We start from the raw sequence: 17,287 nt of genomic DNA, 5'->3' as shown, positions 1-17,287 counted from the left end.
TCTCGATGCATAACAATGCACTGTAAAAACAATGCACAATGAGTTTTATAGCATAGAACATAGAAGAATACAGCGCAGTACAGGCCCTTCGGCCCTCGATGTTGCGCCGATCCAAGCCCACCTAACCTACACTAGCCCACTATCCTCCATATGCCTATCCAATGCCCGCTTAAATGCCCATAATGAGGGAGAGTCCACCACTGCTACTGGCAGGGTATTCCATGAACTCACGACTCGCTGAGTAAAGAACCTACCCCTAACATCTGTCCTATACCTACCCCCCCTTAATTTAAAGCTATGCCCCCTTGTAATAGCTGACTCCATATGTGCAACATTTTAATGACTGCAATTAATGATAACTAATATGGATTTGACCTTGCTTGCTGTATGAATAGATTTGAAATGGTTTCTATTGTGTACAAATGTATAAAAATCTTTGTTTATACTTTTTGTTATAGAATGTCACAAAACACATTGTAAAATATGAATTAATTGATGTTGAAAAGAACATCCTTATATTGTTTATTTACAACTATTTACACTGTTTTATATATTTATTGTATAAGGTGAAATTTGGTCTTTTTACTTTTTAATTCAGCTGTAATTGTGTACTTCATATTAACATGCATTTTTCTGGTTTTTATCACTCAGGTGGAATTAAATGTTTTTCTAGATGCCAGTAGCTTCACCAGAGCAGAGGAAGACATCGTCATCACTGTTAATGCGACTTGGTAGGCATTTTATAAAGTTTGAAAATGGACATATTGCTCAGTGAAATGTTAAGAGCGAAGAATTCTTTTGTTTCCTTTCAAGAGTGCACATTTATAATAAACAGTGCAGAGAAGGGATACTTTATTGAGGCATTGTATGAAAGGGTAACAGTTGAAGTCATGACAATGAATTTGTGCAAGGATTGATTTTTATTAACTGCTTGTAAGTTATATATGAATATTATTTTAATCAGTCCTAGAGTCTTAAGCTAATTATTACTTGCTTTCTGGATAAAATTCATACATCTGAAGTTATGTACTTCCTCCTACAGTGAAAATGAAGAGAGTCTGGAGTTACTTGAAGATAACTTTATTACTCTGAACATGCCCTTAAAATATGAGGTTAATGTTGCTCTCCATGGGTAAGCAGTGTATACAATACAAATGTTAATAATATTATTGGTTTATATGCTTTACATGAAGCTCACAAAATTGTTCTTTCAGCCTTCCTTTACTTCACAAAGTTTTTGCATGTGCCACCACTTCCTAAATCTGTTCCCATCCTTCCCGGCGTTCTGCAATCAGGGCTTTGCCCACCCTCCCAGTAGCCTACCAAAAGTTCCATTTTCAACAATGCCACTTTGACAGGAGCAGATTTTTCTTCCTTGTTCTTCTCAACCTGTTGGTAGCCTTGGATATAGTTAACATACTGCCATCCTCTTTTGTCTGTTCATTGTTGTCCAGCCAAGTGAGACTTCTCTCATATATTTCTCTTATCTTTCTAATCATAGAGAACCACTTGCAATGGCTTATCTTACTGCTTCTGAACTGTTACACTTGGTGATCCCAAGAATACACTTGGCTCCATCTAATTTCTGAACCACAGGCTACCCCTCTGCGACATGAACTAAGGGTATATTATTAGTTTTCACATGTTCACATGAGGCTGCACCTCATCCTCGTCTCCCTAGGTTCCACCATCGTTATTGAATTATAAACTGCTGTTTATCTGAGATTCAGTACTGGACAATCACCAATTTGCTCTAGTAGAAATTCTGGAGTCATTGTTTTCAGTTCCATCTCCAAACTATGTTCACTAGCTACTGTGTCCACCCCTCTGGCAATAGGCAACAGTTTGAGGTGGAGTTTGTAACCTTGAGCTGCTGAACACAGATATCTATACCATCACTATTGATTCCCACCTTTTGTTAACTTTCAACTTGACCATTCTAATGCATGACTAGCCTGTTTCTCAATTCTATCCTTCATGAACTTGAGGTAATCTAAACCTCTTGTGCCCTTGTTTTACCTCACAGCATTTCCCATTCCACTGTCACCCTACATTGGCCCCAGTCAAGTGATGTGTTATCTTTAAAATTATAGTTTTAAAACCATTCACAGACTAGACCCTTCCTGTTTCCATAATCTCTTCCAGGCTTTCAAACCTTGAGATAGAGCAGCATGGTGGCTCAATGGTTAGCACTGCTGCCTTACAGTGCCAGGGACCAGTTGACTGTCTGTGAGGAATTTGCATGTTCACCCTGGGTCTGCAAGGGTTTCCTCTGGGTGCTTCAGTTTACTCCCAGATATGCAGTTTAGGTGGGTTAGCTGTGGGAAATGCAGGGTTACAGGGATAGGGTAGGGGAATGGGTCTGTGTGGGATGCTCTCTGGAGGGTCAGTGCAAACTCGATGGGCCAAATGGCCTGCTTCCAAACTGTAAGGATTCTATGATTTATGCACTCTTCTAATTCACCCTCTTGTGCATTCTCGATTGTAATTCCTCTCAACTTGGTGGCCATTCCTTGAGTTGTTTCTGCCCCAAGCTCTTGAATTCCCTCATGATAACTTGCTATCTCCCTACCTTGTGTTCCTTCTTGAAGACATTCTTTAAAATTTACTTCTTTAACCAAGCTTCTGTCACATGACCTATTATCATCTTGAGTGGCTCAGTGTCATATATTGTTTTATAGACCTCTTGTGAAATGCCTTCACATTTCAATATAATAAAGCTGCTATAGAAATAAGTGTTGTTGAAGTATAATCTTTGTCATAATACTTCTTAAAATTAAACATATTTGGAACATATAACAAAAAAAAGTGAACTCACTTGTGAAACTGCTTTTAGCCATTTTGAATTTAAACGGTTACTTTATTTCCTATATTCAAAAATTCTTATATTATCTTATTGTAAATAATATCTATCTTATTTTTATCTAAATATTAAACTCTGGACATGGTCATGAGCCATCTCAACTCTTTCAGAGAGCTCTGGTTTGTGAATTGAATTTAAAAAATCAAATGAGTTAACAAAACAAAACAAATTATTCTAATAACAATCCTCAAACATTTATTTTGGATGGTGCAATGCCAGTGAAAACCTAGACCACAAAATGTTGTAGCAAAAATAAACCATATAGTCCATTGAGCTCACCATGCCATCTAATAATCTTATTGCTGATCTGATGACACTGAACTCCATTTTCTTACCTTTCCCCATATTTCTTAATTTCTTTAATGATTAAAAAATTGTGTACCTTAACTTTGAACATACTTGATAACCAAACCTCTATAGTCCACTGCAATCACAAATTCCACAGATTCATTACCCTCGAGAAGAAATTCCTTCTCATCTCTATCTTAAATGAGCAACTTCTTACTCTGAGATTATGCTGTTTCGACCTAGATTCTTTCACAAGAGAAAGCAACTTTTCCACATCTACTCTGTCAAGTCCCCAAAGAATCTTTTATACTTTAATGTGGTTGCCTTTCTTCCTTCCAAATTCTAAGACTACAGAGTTATGGACTAGACCAAACCCCCTCAAAACACCTCAAGCAGATAGCCTGGACCCTAACTTTTATCTTGTTTAAAGGCAAGTGTGAGGTGCTGCATTCCAGATGCAATTCAATTGGTCTAACTACTGGGCTTTAAGTAAAACATTCCTAGGGAGTGTTGCTGAACAAAGAGACCTTGGAGTGCAGGTTCATAGCTCCTTGAAAGTGGAGTCGCAGATAGATAGGAGAGTGAAGAAGGCGTTTGGTATGCTTTCCTTTATTGGTCAGAGTATTGAGTACAGGCGTTGGAAGGTCATGTTGTGGCTGTACAGGACATTGGTTAGGCCACTTTTGGAATATTGCGTGCAATTCTGGTCTCCTTTCTATCGGAAAGATGTTGTGAAACTTGAAAGGTTTCAGAAAAGATTTACAAGGATGTTGCCAGGGTTGGAGGATTTGAGCTATAGGGAGAGGTTGAATAGGCTAGGGCTGTTTTCCCTGGAGTGCTGGAGGCTGAGGGGTGACCTTATAGAGGTTTGTAAAATCATGAGGGGCATGGATAGGATAAATAGACAAAGTCTTTTCCCTGGGGTGGAGAGTCCAGAACTAGAGGGCATAGGTTTAGGGTGAGAGGGGTAAGATATAAAAGAGACCTAAGGGACAATTTTTTTCACTCAGAGGATGGTACGTGTATGGAATGAGCTGTCAGAGGAAGTGGTGGGGGCTAGTACAATTGCAACATTTAAAAGGCATCTGGATGGGTATATGAATAGGAAGGGTTTGGAGGGATGTGGGCCAGGTGCTGGCAGGTGGGACTAGATTGGGTTGGGATATTTGGTCGGCATGGACGGGTTGGACAGAAGGGTCTGTTTCCATGCTGTACATCTCTATGACTCTATGACTCTATGACTGTATGACATAGTTAAAATACAAACAAAAAAACTGACATGACTGTAACTCCATCAAAATACTTAAAATATTACTTAACTACCACTCATCAATTGTAGCAATATAGCAACATCCCATAAACACACCCTTGGCAAAGGCAATTCAGCAAAACAGATTTTCCTCACGTGCTATCTCCTCTAGTCCAGGAGAAGGAACACTGACAGAATTAACCTAGCAGCAGAGAGAGAGTCCAAACCTTTTGCAACAGCAGAGAGTAAGAGTTGTATCTAGCAGCTTCACGTCGCAAAAACCCCAATTTCACCAATGGAAAGCAAAAACTAAAACCCTGGGTCTGTGTGAGCCTGACTCATCTACCCATGTTTTTTTTGTCTATATTTCTAAAAAGAGCTACGTACTCTGCTTTCCATGGAACAGACTACTTCCATTGCTAGTATATCTTTCCTTTAGAAACAAACAAAAAGAGAAATTGCTGGAAAAATGTTTTGCAATATCTGTGGAGAGAAAACAGAGTGACACTTGGAGTCCAGTAACCCTTAGTCAGTAAGAACGTATAACGTTAACTCTTGTTTCCTTACCACAGGTACTGCCAGAATTGCTGGGTTTCTCCCGATATCTCTATTGTTTTTTTTTACAGTTCTCCAGCATCCACAGTTCTTTTGTTTTATCTTCCCTCTACAGGAGGGATTCAAAACTATTCACAGTATTCACAATATTCCAGCTATAGCCTAACTAGTACCTCGTTGATTGAGGAAGACTTTCCTATTTTTATGCTCTAGTCCCTTTGAGATAAAAGCACTTGTCTCCCAAACAATATTCATCTTCTCTAGTCTTTACCTAACTTGACTAGTCTTACTGCCAAAGTGCATAATCCTACAATTTTCCCACAATATATTCCATCTGCCATTTCCTTGCCTACTCTTATCTATATCTCTCTGTGTAACCATCTTTACTTGCCTTCCCACCTATTTTTGTATCATCCACAAACTTGGCTAAAATATATTTACTTTCCTCATCCAAGTCATTTTTTCATTCATTCAATAGACAATAGACAATAGGTGCAGGAGTAGGCCATTCTGCCCTTCGAGCCAGCACCACCATTCATTATGATCATGGCTGATCATCCTCAATCAGTATCCTGTTCCTGCCATATCCCCACAACCCTTGATTGCACTATCCTTAAGAGCTCTATCCAACTCTTTCTTGAAAGTATCCAGAGATTTGGCCTCCACAGCCTTCTGGGGCAGAGCATTCCATACACCCACCATTCTCTGGGTGAAGAAGTTTCTCCTGAACTCTGTTCTAAGTGGCCTACCCCTTATTTTTAAACTTGTCCTCTGGTTCGGGACTCACCCATCAGCGGATACATGCTTCCTGCTTCCAGAGTGTCCAATCCTTAAATAATCTTATATGTCTAAATCAGATCCTCTCTCAGCCTTCTAAACTCAAGCGTGGGCAAGCCCAGTCGCTCCAATCTTTCTGCGTAAGATAGTCCTGCCATTCCGGGAATTGACCTCGTGAACCTACGCTGCACTCCCTCAATAGCCAGAATGTCTTTCCTCAAATTTGGAGACTAAAACTGCACACAATATTCCAGGTGCGGTCTCACCAGGGCCCAGTACAGCTGCAGAAGGACCTCTTTGCTTCTATATTCAATTCCTCTTGTTATGAAGACCAGCATGCTATTAGCTTTCTCCACTGCCTGTTGTACCTGCATGCTTGCTTTCATTGACTGCTGTACAAGAACACCTAGATCTCGTTGTACTGCCCCTTTACCTAACGTGACTCCATTTAGTAGTAATCAGCCTTCCTGTTCTTGCCACCAAAGTGGATAGCCACACATTTACCCACATTAAACTGCATCTGCCATGCATCTATCTACTCACCTAGCCTGTCCAAGTCACCCTGTATTCTCCTAACATCCTCCTCACATTTCACCCTGCCACCCAGTTTTGTGTCATCAGCAAGTTTGCTTATATTACTTTTAATACCTTCATCTATATCATTAATGTACATTGTAAAAAGCTGCGGTCCCAGCACTGATCCCTGCGACACAACACTGGTCACCGCCTGCTATTCCGAAAGGGAGCCGTTTATTAATACTCTTTGTTTCCCGTCAGCCAACCAATTTTCAATCCATGTCAGTATTTTGCCCCTAATACCATGTGCCCTAATTTTGCTCACTAACTTCCTATGTGGGACTTTATCAAAGGCTTTCTGAAAGTCCAGGTATACTACATCCACTGGATCTCCCTCGTCCATCTTCAGAGTTACATCCTCAAAAGATTCCAGAAGATTAGTCAAGCATGATTTCCTCTTCATAAATCCATGCTGACTCTAACCTATCCTGTTACTGCTATCCAGATGTGTCGTAATATCGTCTTTAATAATTGACTCAGCATTGTTACCACCACTGAGGTCAGACTAATTGGTCTATAATTCTCTGTTTTCTCTCTCCCTCCTTTCTTAAATAGTGGGACAACATTAGCCACCCTCCAATCCACAGGAACTGATCCTGAATCTATAGTTCATTGGAAAATGATCACCAACGCATCCACGATTTCTAGAGCCACCTCCTTCAGTACCCTGGGATGTAGACCATCAGGTCCCGGGGACTTATCAGCCTTCAGATCTAACCGTCTCTCCAACACCATTTCCTGCCTAATATAAATTCCCTTCAGTTCAGGTCCTTCAGCCACTATTACATCTGGGAGATTGCTCGTGTCTTCCCCAGAAGACACGAGCAAAGATCTAAAGTACCAATTCAACTCTTCTGCCATTTCTTTGTTCCCTGTAATAAATTCACCCGTTTCTGTCTTCAAGGGCCCAATTTTAGTCTTAACCATTTTTTTTCTTTTCACATACCTAAAAAAAGCCTTTACTATCCTCCTTTATACTTTTGGTCAGTTAACCTTCGTACCTTATTTTTTCTTTGTGTAATTCCTTTTTAGTTATCCTCTGCAACTAACAGGATGAGGGCATTGCTGGATAGGCCAGTATTTATTGCCCATCCCAGAGGATAGTTAAGAGTCAACGACATTGAGAATTTGGAGTCACATGTAGTCCAAGCCAGATAAGAATGGCTGTTTCCTTTCCTGAAGGACATTATTAAACCAGATGGGTTTTTCCTTACAATCAATAATGGTTTCATGGTCATTATTAGACTCTTAATTCTAGATCTGAATTTAATTCACATTCCTCCATCTGTTTACTTGGGGTTTTGGGTTAAAAGTCCAGCAATAATATCACTAGGTCAATGCCTCCTAAATATATATTGTAAATAATTGTGACCTGAGCAATGGTCCAGTAGCACTCCAATTTTTAGACTTTACCATGCTGAAAAATGCTCCCTTTATCCCAACTCTGTCTTCCATTACTTTGTGAATCCTGTATCCATGCTAATATCATACCTGCACACATGGGCTCTTATCCAAGTAACCTCACTTGGATAATCCACACCTTCTTGAAAATCCAGATATATTACATCTTCTACTTCTCCTTTATCTATCCTGCTGGTGACCTCCTCAAATAATTGTAATAAATCTGTCAGGCATAATTTCCTTTTCATGAAGGTATTGACTCTGTTTCATTGTATTATGTATTTCTAAATGTTCTGCTGCTACATCTTTTATAATAGACTTTAACAATTTCGCAATGCCATATATTAAGCCAACTGATCTATAGTTACCTGATTTTTGCCTCCTTCCATTTTAAATAAGGGTGTTACATTTACACTTTTCTAATTCTCTGGGACTTTTCTAGAATCTAAGGACTCCTAGAAGGGTTATACCAGTGTATCCACTATCTCTGTAGGTATGTCCTTTAATATCCTAGGATGCATGCCATTGGATTCAGAGGGCTTCTCAGTCTTTGCGCACTATTAATTTCATTAACACTTTTCCTCTAATGGTAATTAGTGTATTTATCTCTTCTCTTTTTGCCCCTTGATTATTTAGTATTTTTGGAATGCTATTAAATTTGTCTTCTGTGAAAATTAATGCAAATTATTAATTCAACGTCTTTACCATTTCCTGGTTCCATTATTATTCTCAGATTGCATTTTGTAAGCAACCCAAATTCATGGTGGCCACTCTCTTCCTTTTTATATATTTAAATAATATTTTTACATATTTAAAGAATCTCTTGCATTCTGTCTTGACAGTACTTTCTCATTTATCATCAGAGTTTATTTTCTCCCTCTTTAAAATTTTTATGGGTTGTCATTTGTTGGTTTTTAAATCTTTCTCAATCCTTTGGTTTACTACTAAACTTTGCCATATTGTATGTTTTTTTTTCAAATTGCTGCCATTCTTAACTTTCTGTGGAACTATTGTTGGTTTATTTCCTTCTTAGAATCTTTCTTTCTCAGCAGAATATACATTTATTATGAGGTATGAACTGTTTTCATAAATGCTGGCCATTGCTCCTCAACTGTCTTTGCTGCCAAACTCCTTCCCTAGATTAGATTAGATTAGATAATTTACAGTGTGGAAACAGGCCCTTCGGCCCAACAAGTCCACACCGACCCTCCAAAGTGCAACCCACCCAGACCCATTCCCCTACATTTACCCAAACACTACAGGCAATTTAGCATGGCCAATTCACCTAACCTGCACATCTTTGGACTGTGGGAGGAAACCGGAGCACCCAGAGGAAACCCACGCAGACACGGGGAGAATGTGCAAACTCCACACAGATAGTTGCCCAAGGTGGGAATTGAACCCAGGTCTCTGGCGCTGTGAGGCAGCAGTGCTAACCACTGAGCCACTGTGCATTTATATTGCTTAAATCTCATAACTTTAGTGCACTCTAGCCAGCTCTGCCCTCATTCCTTTGTAATTACCCTTATTTAAGTTCAGCCCAGTTGTTTTCAACTGAAGTTTTTCTCTCTCTCTCGTTCAAACTGAATACTAAATTTTGGTCACTGTTTCCCAGAGGACCTTTTTTAGATTACATACAATGTGGAAACAGGCCCTTCGGCCCAACAAGTCCACACCGACCCGCCGAAGCGCAACCCACCCAGACCCATTCCCCTACATTTACCCCTTCACCTAACACTATGGGCAATTTAGCATGGCCAATTCACCTAACCTGCACATTTTTGGATTGTGGGAGGAAACCGGAGCACCCGGAGAAAACCCACGCAGACACAGGGAGAATGGGCAAACTCCACACAGTCAGTCGCCTGAGGTGGGAATTGAACCCGGGTCTCTGGCGCTGTGAGGCAGCATGCTAACCACTGTGTCACTGTGCTGCCCATATGCCACCGTGCTGCCCATATTTTGACACCATTTATTAAACCTGCCTCATTACATATCAACAGATCCAAAATAGCCTAATCCCTTGTTGGAACCACAGCCCATTATTCTAGGAAAGTGTCCCAAATACACTCTTTGAATTCTTTCTTGTGCCTTCCTCTGCCAATCTGACTTTACCAATCTACATGAAGCTTACAGTCAGCCATCACTAGTATACTGCTTTTTTGACATACCATCATTAGTTTCTGATTTATTCTCTGTTCTACTGTATAGCTCATGTTAGGGGCCTGTCGATAATTACTATCAATATCATTTTCTCCTTTTTTTTATCCTCTACTCATATGGGTTCTGCATCATATGATTGAAGATCATTTCTTGCTGTCGATCTTACTCTATCCTGTATTAACAGCTATCCCACCACCCTTTTCTTCCTGCCTGTCCTTTTGAAAATTCACATTGCCTGAATATTTAGTTCCCAGATTTGATCTCCTTGTAACCATATCTTTGTAATGTTTGAGATCATACAAATTGACCTCCATTTTTGCCATCAGTTAATTTATTTGATTCCAAATACTACATGTATTCAAGTAAAGAGCCATTAATTTTGCCTTTATATCATCATTTCCCACTTTATTCCCAGGTTACTGCTGTTTGTCTATATTTGTTCACTTGGTCCGTTCCTGTCCCATTGTGGGTATCATTATTCAAATAGCTACCCTAATATGCTGCCTTATCCTCTTGTTTTGTTAATTTATAATTTCCTTCTCCCAAATCCTTTTCCTTTAATGCTGGCATTTCCACCTCAAAGTCAGATTTAAAGAGTTCAAGTTATAGTTATTAATCTATTTGTGTTGGAGATCTGACTTTGTCAGAGATTTTTCAGGAATTTATGGTCCCACTTGGGGCCATAGGCCTTGTTTTTCATCTGGACACTTGCAGTTTGAGCATTTTTAAAACAACCTTTGGATTTTCTGAGGGTGAATCTGATACCTGTCTAGGACCCAGAACTCTCCAAATTCTCCAGTGACTTGAAGCTTGTGGACACTCTGCTGTGCCTTTCATGGTGTTTCCAACATACATTTAAAAACAATTATGAAGAAACTGTCCCAAGCCTGGAAAGCTCTTTAGGGTCTCCCACAGAATTTGCCCTCTGCTGCTAATATTTGATCATGCAGTTTTCTAACATTTTATCATTTTAAACTGTTAATTATAAATACTGAACTACATATGCATTTCATGTATTTGCATTACTAAGACATTTAAATTCTAAGCTTATAAGGAAACATATGTGTCTAAAATCCCACTTCATTTTCGTTCAGTGTGAGTCTTGAGCCTTTGACAGAAGTTTTGACCTTGAATCAGGGATTGTGCTTTAAGTTCCACTTCAGAGACACATTTTCCCACACTTACACTTCAAACTCAGTGCAGAACTGAGAGAATGCCACGTTTTTGGATATGCTGTACATCAAATGAAAAGCTACACTAGTACCCTACATGATCTTGCAGATGAGCATTAAGGATTTTGTGGGACTATTGGAAAGGTAGCATGGGAATTATCTCCAATGTCTTTGCCAGTTATTATTCCCAAAGCAGAATTACTAAAAAAAAATTAATTGCTGTTTGAGACATTGCTGTGTGCTAAATAGATTGTTTCCTGCACCACAACAGAGTCTACATTTTAAAAGGACTTAACTGACTGCAAAACACTTGGGAGGCACACCTGAGGTTGCAAGATGAAAGATATGCAAGTTACTTAATGTATGTAAGATATGCAATGGAGTGAAGCTCCCACGCACCTATCCAAGACCAAAAACCCTATTCCATGTTCTTGGGAGTGGTCAATGCCACAGTCAGCTGCATATCCTGGAGGGGAACATCAGTGCCTTGACTCAAACTGATCTGCGCTTCTCAGGCAGAACAGAATGCCCAAAGACCAAACCGAGGCAAAAGAAATTAATTTTTTTAAAAACTCTTTAGCTTTGATTCTAAGCATTTCAATGAGAAAAAGATATTCTGTCTCCTCTTCAAAGACCCACAGTCCAAATTCAATAATTCAAATGGGACTGAATCCTAGTGAAGCTGGAATCCAGTTTAGATTCTGCCCTGCTCTGTTCAGCAGAAGGACAATTTATACTCTATTCAGCCTCTGGAACTTTGGGACAACACTGATTCTTGTATGTTTTGAAACATTTGTGACAGAGATGAAGGAGCAATTTAGTGACCATGTATTAATTGCAAAAATCACCATACAAAGCTGTAATGCTGACTTTGATTATTTATTGCTCTTACAGGATAGGGACCGATGACTTTCAAGTTACCAATAGTCCCTTGTTAGCATCTTCCTTTAACCAAGCAATAGAAGTAATATCCCAAATCATATCGCTGATTGGTGAAGTTCAGAGGTATTATGTGAAAATTTAGAAGCCTGTACTATACATAAAACATTAAGTATATACTAGATCTTTACCTCTCCAACATTACTTCCAAGAGAGTCAGTGATTTACTTGTACTTTAATTCAGTATATTGCATTTGCTGCTCACAATGCTATCTCCTTACCATCATAGGTAGATTTGGTAATCATTTGCTGAACATTTCTGTTCAGTCATTAAACATAAACTAAAGCTTCTTGTTGCTTGCTATTTTAATTCTGCATCCCAACCCCCCACCCCCCCCCCCCCCCCCCCCACCAATCTTTCAAATAAAACAATCAACTGTAGATGCTGAAGATCTGAAACAAAGACAGAAATTACTGGAGAAATTAATCAGGTCTGGAAGCATCTGTGGAGAAAGAAACCAAGTTAATGGTTTGAATCCAGTGACATTTCAGAATTGGGTTCATCACAGATGCTGCCACACCTGCCCATTTTCTCCAAAAAATTCCATTTTGTTGGACTCTGCTGTTTCTATGTTTTATCTGTTCTAATACCCAATGAAACTTTAAGTAATGCCACATATTTCGATTAGATAATGGGATAGTTCAATTGGACAATTTCAGATTATAATAACGTCAATTTTTATGGACATCAACTGTTTGTATTGACGCTGCTGTTGCCATTTACACCTCTATACCACCTATTGTTTATTTATTTGTTCCATTACCATCCCACAGCTTTCCTTGCATCCATTTGGTCATTTAATCTCTTCATCTTCTTCCCTATCACAGACGTACCTTTTTGTCCTTTCCCAACTTATGTGTTTGCTTTAAACCTGTTGCACCTCCATTTATAGTTATGATGAAAGATCGTAAAACTGAATTAAAAATCAAGACTAACATTCCAGTCCATATGGAGTATTTGCTGTCAGAGATGCAGCTTTTCAGATGAAATGTCAAACCAAACGCTTGCCTGTCTGCTTGATTGAATATAAAAGATCCTATGATGCTACTTCAAAGATGAGCAGTGAAGTTATCCTTTTTATCCTGACCATATTTATCTCTTGATCAAGATCACAAAAACAAATTATTCCATTGGTGTCACATGCCCCATTCATTAGCAATAAGACAATCTATTGCCTGAAAAATATTGCCCATATTATCTCTTGCACTTTTAAATTTCTGCATCTCACTTTTGAGCTTGTAGAAAGGGCATATACATTCCTGAAATGAAGGAAAAAACTCCTAATCAGCATCTATTGTACCCATGCTTCTGGCACACCATGACATAGCAAGGCCATAATGGAGCACATGGTTATAAATCGCTGGTCTCTTGCACACTACCTGCACTTGCATTCTGTGTGGATCCCCATGGACACATCTTTGCTACATGACCATAACAGCTTATACTTGACTTAATATGCTTATTTAAACATTAATCTTTTTTAAATATGGGAATTTTTATTACTTGGGTGTTGTAGTTGAAAAACAGGAATGTCTAGATACAATTGTGAGGAGTGTTAGTGTAATCACAGCTGGTGTACTGTGTACAGTTTGATCCCTGTATTTAAGAAAGGAAACTTTGGCTTTGGAGGCTAATTCTTGGGCTGAAGAGATTGTTTGAGAATGGCTAAATAGGTTAGGTCTTTATTCATTAGTGTTAAGAAGAACCAGGGATGATCTTGAGACACAAAATTCCGAGGGGCCTTGACAGAATATATGTTGAGACGATGTATCCACTAGTGGGATATTTTGAATTAGAAGGCATCATTACAGAATAAATGGGCAAACATTTAAAAATGAGATGCAAAGAAATTTCTTCTCTGAGGATAGTGAATGTCTGAAATGCTGTACTCCAGGGAGTTGTGGAAGCTAGAACTGAAAGTATTTAAAGAAGGGATAGGTAAAGGTGTAATCTCTCAAAGCCCCATTGAAATAGTGTGGAAAACAGAGATTGAGTGGTTAGTCGGGAGTGAAAAATTAAAATGACAACTGACTAAAAGTTCAGAATCACACTTAGACTCACTGGTGATGTTTAACAAAGTAATCACCCATACTGTTTTTTAGCCTCCAACTGTAGAGAAGACAGTTTTGTTGATGGTGAACAGAGCATGTTAGATTGAATGATGTATACATAAAATTACTGTTTTAGCTTTAAGACACTTTAAATCTTCTGGACTCATCTTCATGTTATTTTCAATTTTGTTTTTGCTGAATGAGAAATTTAAGGCACAGCTATTTGTGAACTGGCTATTCTTTATCTTACAAAAACAGTGAATATTATTACAAGGAATTATTTTACATTGCATTAACATTTTATGTTAGGGCTGCATAAAACTGATATTAAGCAACACTTTCCTCAACCTTTTAAAAATGTTATTGCACTCTTCTTGAAACAGATCCGTATATCCTCCCTCATTTCTGTATGAGGGGGTAACAGATGATGACACAATGACATTTACTTTCAATGATCCACCTTGCACATATCAGAATGTCAATTATTCATTCCAGGTAAGTTATCATTTTTTTTCCGATTATAGATGCTTGTATGCATTAGAGAGAGGCCAGGGAATGATAGACAGTGAAACTAACATCAGTGGTAGGGAAACTATTGGAGAAAATAGTGGTGGATAAAATTAATCTCTATTTAGGGGGCGGGTAAGGTTTGACTGGGGATAGTCAGAAGGAGATGATGCCTAAAAAAATCAGTTGCGATTTTGTCAGGAGGTAACCAAATGTTTGGATGAGGGTAGGACAGTTAATGTAGTTTATATAGATTTCATCAAGGCCTATGCCCTCTAGTTCTGGACTCCCCTATCCCTGGGGAAAAGACCTTATGTATTTACACTAACCATGCCCCTCATGATTTTATAAACCTCTATAAGGTCACCCCTCAGCCTTCCTAGCTCTAGGGAAAATAGCGTCCAACTATTCAGTCACTTCCAATAGCTTAACCCCTCCAACCCTGGCAACATCCTTGCAAATCTTTTCTGAACCTTTTCAAGTTTCATAACATCCCTCCTGTAGCAGGGAGACCAGAATTGCATGCAACATTCCATAAATGGCCTAACCCATATCCTGCACAGTTGCAACTTGACCTCCCAACTCCTGACCTCCCAACTCCTATCCTCCATGCCTAGATTAGAGTGGTGCTGGAAAAGCACAGCAGGTCAGGCAGCATCCGAGGAGCAGGATGCTGCCTGACTTGTTGTGCTTTTCCAGCACTACTCTCATCTTGACTCTGGTTTCCAGCATCCGCAGTCCTTGTTTTTACCTAGTTGATCCTATCCTCCATGCACTGACCGATAAAGGCAAGCAAACCAAACATCGTCTTCACTATCCTATCTACCTGGGACTCCACTTTCAAGGAACTATGAACCTATACTCCAAGGTCTCTTTGTTTAGCAACAATCCCCAGGACCTTACCATTAAGTGTATAAGTCCGGCCCTGATTTCCCTTTCCTTTCCTCACGTTTATCTAAATTAAACTCCATCTGCCACTCCTCAGCCCATTGACGCAAATGTTCAAGATCCCATTATACTCTGAGGTGACCTTCTTCACTGTCCACTATATCTCTAATTTTGGTGTCATCTGCAAACTTACTAATCATACTTCCTATGTTCACATCTAAATCATTTATATAAATGACAAAAAGCAATGGACTCAGCACTGATCCTTGTGGCACATCGCTGATCACTGGTCTCCAGTCTGAAAAGCAACCCTCCACCACCACCCTCTGTCTTCTACCTTTTGAGCCATTCTGTATCCAAATAGCTCATTCTCCCTGTATTCTGTGTGATGTAACCTTGCTAACAAGTCCACCACGTGGAAACTTGCCAAAAGCCTTACTGAAGTCCATATGGATCACATACACCATTCTGCCCTCATCAATCCTTTTTATTACATTTGTTTCTATAACAGATTGATCACTCGAGATTTAATGGATATCATGATATTTTTATTGTCCAGCATATATGAGTAAGAGGTTTCTTAGGTTGTTGGTTGTTTAATTTCTTCTGTCTGCATATGGCTAATAAGATCAGCCCATGATGAGATGCTGGTTCAGTGGCAGTTGAGGTGAGATGAGGGTTTAGAATTGATGTGGAAGTAGCATGAAGTGTGCGTGGAGATGTCATAATACATGATCTAAATGCACAGAGCAGTTTGTCCATTGAGCTAGGCTTGGAGGGCACTTGGCTGATAATATATATGCTGGGACTGCTCTTAAGCAACTTTCTATAAAAGAGAAATTGTAGTTATGATAGAAAATGGAATAACTAATTATGGTATGGTGGACATTAATTTAAATTGACTATTTTACATAATAGCTGCTTACTGTGTCCACGAAAACATTTTGAGCAGAGTAAACCTAAAGGCTGCTCTCCCATTGCTCACGAATATCATGCAGGGGTCCTGACGTCTGTTTTGGGCAGACACCAAAGTACCTAGGCAACCTCTTATCACAACTTTGTCCATGCTGTAGAGACAGTATTATAGGTGTTTCAGCACAGACTTGGCTCTCGTTGTGCCCACTCTACACTCTGTTTCTAAAAGATCAACAATTACCCTTCATTAGTACTGTTCTCAGAAAATGATTAGCAATTCAGAAAGTAGAGGTAAATATGAAAGGTACCAAGATAAATGTGAGGCATTGCATTTTGGTAAAATAAACAAGGGCAGGGCTTATACAATTAATGTTCGGGCTCTGGAGAGTGTTGTATTACTGAGAGAGCTAGGGGTTCAGGTACAGAATTCTTTGAAATTTGAGTCACATGTAGACAGGGAGGTTGAGAAGGCGTTGAGCACATTTGCCTTCAATGCTCAGACCTTAAGGAGTTGGGTATCATGTTGAGGTTGTACAGGACATTGGTGAGGCCTTTTCTGGAGTACTGTGTGCAGTTCTAGTCATTCTGCTATAAGAAGGATATTATTAAATTGGAGAGTGTTCAGAAAATATTTACTAGGATGTTGCTAGGATTGGAAGGTTTGAGGAATAAAGATAGGATGGATAGGCGAGGATGTTTTTCACTGAAGCATAGGAAGTCGAGGGGTTACCTTAAAGTTTATAAAATCATGAGATGCATAGATAATGTGAATAGCAAAGATTTTTTCCCCCTAGGGTGTGGAGTATTCAAAACTAGGGGGCATTTTTTTAAGGTGAGGGGAGAAATTTAAAAACAAGACATGAGGAACAACCTTTTTACATCAAGATTGGTTCATGTGTAGAATGAACTGCCAGAGGAAGTGATGGATTCAGGTACAGTTAT

General features: G+C 39.2%; 1 protein-coding gene across 2 annotated transcripts in view; it reads left to right on the top strand.

Moving 5' to 3' along the window:
- Positions 1–17,287, top strand: part of itga4 (integrin alpha 4) — a 184,673-nt gene that overhangs the window by 121,182 nt on the left and 46,204 nt on the right. For both annotated transcript variants that reach the window (XR_015757649.1, XM_043693478.2), the window contains exons 20-22: positions 652–731; positions 1,043–1,132; positions 14,419–14,530. Coding sequence is in view for 1 of the 2 variants with exons in the window: in XM_043693478.2 (XP_043549413.2) it covers positions 652–731; positions 1,043–1,132; positions 14,419–14,530 (282 nt within the window). In the remaining variant the exon portion in view is untranslated. The remainder of the gene's footprint in view (positions 1–651; positions 732–1,042; positions 1,133–14,418; positions 14,531–17,287) is intronic.

Source organism: Chiloscyllium plagiosum, unplaced genomic scaffold (assembly GCF_037043375.1).
Source record: "Chiloscyllium plagiosum isolate Xiang-an unplaced genomic scaffold, Cpla_swu_hap1 HiC_scaffold_7, whole genome shotgun sequence".
In the NCBI taxonomy this organism is placed as follows: domain Eukaryota; kingdom Metazoa; phylum Chordata; class Chondrichthyes; order Orectolobiformes; family Hemiscylliidae; genus Chiloscyllium; species Chiloscyllium plagiosum.
Note: the sequence above shows the minus strand (reverse complement) of the source record. Positions and strands in the feature narration are given on the sequence as shown.